This window comes from Balearica regulorum, chromosome 1 (assembly GCF_011004875.1).
Source record: "Balearica regulorum gibbericeps isolate bBalReg1 chromosome 1, bBalReg1.pri, whole genome shotgun sequence".
Classification (NCBI taxonomy): domain Eukaryota; kingdom Metazoa; phylum Chordata; class Aves; order Gruiformes; family Gruidae; genus Balearica; species Balearica regulorum.
In genome coordinates, this window is record NC_046184.1 from 15406826 (window position 1) to 15412825 (window position 6000).

At 45.7% G+C, this 6000-nt stretch overlaps 1 protein-coding gene across 5 annotated transcripts in view; it reads right to left on the bottom strand.

The window, feature by feature from the left end:
* ATXN7L1 (ataxin 7 like 1) overlaps positions 1-5537 on the bottom strand; it is a 119662-nt gene extending 114125 nt beyond the window's left edge. For all 5 annotated transcript variants that reach the window (XM_075741663.1, XM_075741689.1, XM_075741682.1 and 2 more), the window contains exons 1-2: positions 5238-5537; positions 4645-4713 (exon numbers count right to left, since the gene is read on the bottom strand). In XM_075741663.1, the coding sequence (XP_075597778.1) occupies positions 4645-4713; positions 5238-5352 (184 nt within the window). In that variant the 5' untranslated portion in view covers positions 5353-5537. The remainder of the gene's footprint in view (positions 1-4644; positions 4714-5237) is intronic.
* Positions 5538-6000: the final 463 nt, after the last annotated feature.

Sequence of the window (6000 nt, forward strand, 5' to 3'; positions counted from 1 at the left end):
ACCAACTAAGGTGGTCTAAATAAAATAACCTCACCTCCTTGTTTTGGGGTATGTGTCTAAAACTTTGACATAATTTTCTTTCCCTCTCAGGGCTTTCCAACATTCCGTACTACCACAAAAAGGTGAAAGATGAAGGCGGCTAAGAAAAATAAGAATGTTTTATTCTCTAAGTTTTCATTTGGTATGTTTTGAAAGGAGACAAACAACACCATCAGCAAACCACTAGTAAACAAAAAAATAAACAAGAATTTTTTAAAATTATCAACTCCAATCCCTATGCTTACATTAACCAGCTGGTTTTGTCTTGTCTTCTCTTTTTTCACAATCTCCTCATAAATAATTTTAGTTCTCTTCCTCTTGCTTTTCATGAAGCAGAGTGTTGTACGCTACATCCTTTTTTTCCTTAACTTCTTATTTTTCCATGAAGAATGATAACATCATCAAGATATTTTTCTGAAGAATAAAAAAATACTGAGAGCAACACTAATCAGTATCCCTTTAATTTTGTTCTGATGTTGCCAAAGGATTTACCTAAAAGCTTTCCATCAGATATTTATGGGGGGAAGTCAAAATAGGAAAAAATATATTGTAAACAACTGTACAATAGATTTAAAATTCCAGTTTGCATGTGTAATCGTCAAGTAAAATGGTCAAGTTTGGGGCTTCACAATAATGATAGAAAATCTCTTATTTTAACACAACATCAGAAAAACAGAATAGAATTTTTTATGTAACATCCTTAATGTTAAACAGTAATCAGTCAGTATGCTTAGTGAAAAGATTATCTAAGACAAAACACATACATCATCACATTGAAACCTCAGTAATACAAACCCACTGAACTGAGAAACTGAAGTTGACTATGACACCAAGTACCCAGATATAGATCTAAATCCCATAGGTCATATTTAACCCTGCTATAGTTCACAAAGACACACAGGATATCTTTTGCTCCTTTACAGCCTGTGCCTACCTAGAAATACTCACAGAACTTAAAGCTTGCACATTTACTAAACCAGTTATTAATAGAGTTCTGTATATAAAACAAAAAAACCCCCACCTTCTATTATTTTCTTAACTATTGAATAAAGTAAAACATATTCCTCCAAAATGAATCTAAAATCAGTTACAGATTATAACTGATAATAAAAGATCACTATATCTGTCTCAAGCATACAGTTACTGTGACTTTTTACAGGACGCAAATTGTCAAATAAATATAGACTCATTTTACTATGCATGCTATCTACTAGAAAATCTTCAACTCTTCAAATACACCATTCAACTTTTAAAAATTCAATATAAATTCTAAATCCTGCTCCAATTCTGATAACCCCTCTTTTAGCTAAGCTGGTTGGTTGGTAGTGATTTGTCAGATAAGTTACACAATACTGTTTCTGTTTCCTGATTAGATAAGCAGGTAAGTTTTTGTTGGTTTTTTTTCTTCTGGCACAAACATTTATGCATAATTTTTTTCATTTTCTCTGAACACTTTCAACTTTGTAATCCCCTCTCCACAAATCTACATGCCACTAGAAGTCAACCATGGACACGCTGCATTTGCTAAAGGAAAACATAAAGTAAGTATTAGCATGCAAAAAGCAATTCTGTCTACAAAACTGAACAAACGTTCAGGAAATTTCTCTCCTTCTGTGCTGCCTACATATACACTGTAGAATAAAGGAAAGCAGTAAGCGGTATTTCTACACCTTTACTTCTGCCCTAAAGATGGGGCACAGGGGTGCCCATGGCCTCGGTGCATCTCTTGCATTACAGAAACAAACAACATAGCCAGACTGTGACCCCTTTGCCCAAGGATGTGCTAAGAAGTATCAACCACTTCAGCAGGCAGAGATTTGGCAGTGTTTTTCCCCACTACCACTGGGGAATGTTGCCTCTCAGGTCCCCGCCTGGGACAACAGAAGGAAGAGCAGCCCACCACTCTAAACACATATAGCACACAACCAGAAAGGAGGCAGCAATGCAGGGATGAAGCTAGCTGGAAGCGCTTTTTGACATCTGACATCTTTTTTTTCTACAAAACCAAAGTGAAACAGCTTCTTGTGGTCTGGGGGAGACCACTGTCTTCCCACCCCTTCCCCCACAGATTCACTAGTCTAAAAAGGCTCCTCACTTAACTGCTTACAAGGGAACGGCCACATAAGTCTGGTTGTATCCACTAAAGTTGACAAAATGTAGACAAATATTACAAGAAGGAAATGCGGTGAGATCAGATTTTACACTATCTTTATCAAACAGGACAGTAAGTTTTGATACTTAAAAGTCCTGTCCATCCATCATCCCTCAGTTACCTTGTAAAAGTAAAGTCTGATTTTTCCAAGACATCTCTAACAGTCTCCTGGCACCACAAATGCCATAAGGCGGCCTACTCAAATAGATAAGATCGCAAAGAAAAATGAGTTGGGTTTGGTATTAAGACCTACCACGACCACAACCCTTGTCTACGAACAAAGCAGACCAAAAAAAATCAACATGTCACACAACAGATGTGTGCGAGATCAGAATAAGCACACAAGCTTACAAGTTTCTGCAAGTACACGGGCAACGTTTTCTGCAGCCCAACCTAACACTTCAAATTTTTCCCCACGTTTATTAATAAGGACAGTGAGGCTTAAAGAAGATTTACAGTGGGTGTTCAGATACACTGATGAGTGTGGTGAAAGCACCTGTATTAACAGACTGCTTAAGTGAATACAGTAGAAATATTTCAACACATACTATTTTATTCAAACTTTGTGAAAGTTCTAAGTGATCCAAAACAAGTCACTACTTGGAAGCAATAAAATTCATAAAGCTTTTTATTTTCTAAATATAAGTCAGTTTTGTTTTTTTAAACTGTGTTACAATCTAAGCACTATAAAAGCTAGTAAGTGCTTCACACCTGTCACTATCGTAACGTCAGCAATGAAATCACACTTTGTTTGGAAATAATTTTTCTGGATAGTGAGTTTAAATAGAGCTCCTTTGATGGAGTCTCTAACTCCCCCAAAAAACAAACAATGAGAAACTAGAGCTGATAATCTAAACTGAATCGTTCTAGGAAACAATTTGCATATTATGCATGACTAAGGAGTAGGGATGCGCTTCAATCTTTACGTCTCAAGTAAGCTTACAACAAGAATTTGTGTTCAAGGACTTCCAGGCGCAAAACGTTTTATCTCCACAAATTAAGCTCCTTATGAAGGCCAAGCTCCAGCAGCAAGATTTTTGTTTGATTACTTTCAAATCAAATGTACACTCACTGACAGACATACAAACTGAGCGTTGAACCTTTTACCTATACTACACGAAAATCCCAGTTCTGCCTCTAACTTACTTTTGGGCTGGCAAAATAAAGAGGTTCAGGCACGTAAGAACGAAGACAAGAACACAATCAAGCTTGGCATCTCTATAAAGGTCTTTTAAAAGGGAGGTTTTAGGGTATTTTAAATAATTTTATTTAATGTGCGCTCCATGCAATTTTATAGTTTATCACACAAATCTACATTACTGATTAATTATTTTTTCAAGAGCTTGTTTAGAAAACCTAAGATTCTTTTAATCTGCCAAGATGCTCAAAATCAAATGCACATGTAATGACAACTATAATATAACAAGAAACTTAACATCATTTCAAAATATATATTATGACATTACAGCTAATAGCGGGATTTCTCTCAGCATCAGTAAGTCACACCAAAGTTTCACTATGATGGGATCGTTCATTACAAACTGACTTCACAAGAAATATTTCTCAACACAAAAAGGTTGTATATGTATACTGCTTTCTTAATGGAACAGAAACAAACAGAAAGCTACATTAAAACATCCCAAACCGTTTCACTAGTTGCATTAGGTGTTACCCAGCATGATGTTAACGATGCACATCACAAACGAAATATGCCGATTTGATTTGCCTGTGCTCACCTCTAAAGTTTCTCCTCTCACAACTGACAGAACTGTGTCAGGCATGGCATATTAGCAAATACCATTAGCCTGGAATTTGCCTGTTCATACTTACAGTATCAGAAAACCTTATGGCCCAAATAACCTATTACATTTGGTTTTGCATAATACGCATGGCTTAGCCTGATGCAACACAATATTAGATGCTGGCCGCTCAGTTGACTGTAAGTCACGCTCAGCAGTGAGAATGAAAGAATAAAATGCGACTTGAGCTAAAGTGAACGAACTCAAAGACTGTAACAGATCATTTCTCTCTGCAACTGCAAATGTTTTTCACTACTGTCATCAATAATAATAATAATAACCATAATATAACATTTAAAGTTGCTGTACGGGTTTATATGCTCATCTTCACGCAGAAGCAAGTAAAACGTTGCACCAGGAAAGGACAGGGTCTTAAAAAAAAATCCAATATGGCCACTGACGTGTAGTTGTCTTTTGACTTAAAATTGCTTTATCTTTTACCACGTCTGTCAGTTGCACACATACACCTGTTATACTCCTACTTCAAAAGAAGTTGACACAGTGACAGTCATCTGTGTGTATCCAACCCTGAAACATTCTTCACGGCAGAGAGATCCACATGCTATTAGACTACCCTGTCAAGGCCAAACCACAGTCATCCACAGCCACCAAGAGACAGACAGGTAGAGAGGTGTGCCAGCACTATCCACTTACCTTCTTTATTAAGCCTCATAACCTCCCTGCTTTTTCCACCCTCCTTTCCAGTCTCTTCTAGATCTACACCTGCAGAAGAGAAGCAGAGTCAGGAAGCGCCGAGGGCCCAGAGGTGTGCATTTATTGTTCGGCGGGGGGAGGAGGAGGAGAGGTGAGGAGGTGAGCAGTGTTTCTATTTGCAACAGCAAAAGCACAATGGTCGGAGCATCTGCCAGGGAGCGGAACCGCCGGGCCCCCCGCGGCAGCACCCTCCGGCCCCCCCCCCCCCGCAGCATCCTCCGGCCCCTCCGCGCCGCGCATCCTCCCCCTCGCCCCCTTCCCCCACCGCGGCGCCGGCCCAGCGGCGGAGCCCGCGCCGCGGGGCAGCGGCACAGCACGGCGTGCGCCAGCGCCTCCCGCACACATGGCACCGGGGGCTCGGCGCGTCAGCTGAGCGCCCGGGGGGGCGGCACCTCCCGCTGCGCGGCCCCGGGCGGGAGGGGGGGAGGGGGAAGGCGGCCCGGCCGGGCCCCCGGCCCCTGGCCCCGCCGCCGTGCGTGCGCTCCGGGGGAGGGGAGCGGCGTGCCGAGCCGCGGGCCGGTCCCTGCCCTTACTGTGCGGGGGGGCGGCGCCGTGCGCGTGCGGGGGGGCGGCCTCCCGCACCCAGGCGGCCCAGGGCTGGCCCAGGAACGCCTCGGGACTGGGCACGGGCCGCTCCAGGGCCGCCATGGCGCCGCGCCTGCTCCTGCCTCCTTGTTGCTTTTCCCGTTTCCTTCGGCGGCGGCGGCGGCGAGCGAGCGAGCGAGACACGGGATTCGAGAACGCCGCACGTCATACTCGGGACGTTCCGCCGCCCACACGGGGGTAGTGTCAGCCCCTGCTCCCTATCAGATCGGGCTCCCCGCCGCCCAGCGCGCATGCCCGCGTCCCCCGCGCCTGCGCGCCGCGCCCCGCGACGCCGCCGGCAGCCGGGCCTGCCGCCCGCCCCGAGGGGGGTGCCGGGCCCGCACCGCCCCCGCGCCGCGCCGGCTGCCTACTGCCCCTCGGCGCCCCTGTGCAGCGCCGCCGCCTGGCCCGGCTCGGCTCGGCTCGGCTCGGCTCGGCTCGGCTCGGCTCGGCTCGGCCGGGCCTGGCCCGGTCCGGCCCGGCCCGGCCCGGCCCGGTGGAGCCGCCGCGCGGAGCGGAGCGGGGCCGGCGGCCGAAGAGCCTCGCCGGGAAGGCAGCCGCAGGCGTTGCGCGCCCCGGGGTTGCGCGCCCCGCGTCTCGCAGCGCCCCGCAGTAAGTCCCTGGGACGCGCTTTCGGTAATTGCGGCAAGGCCAGCGCGGCCCGGAAACGGCCCCGGATTGCGCTGTCGGGGCTCCCCCTCCCCCCGGCTT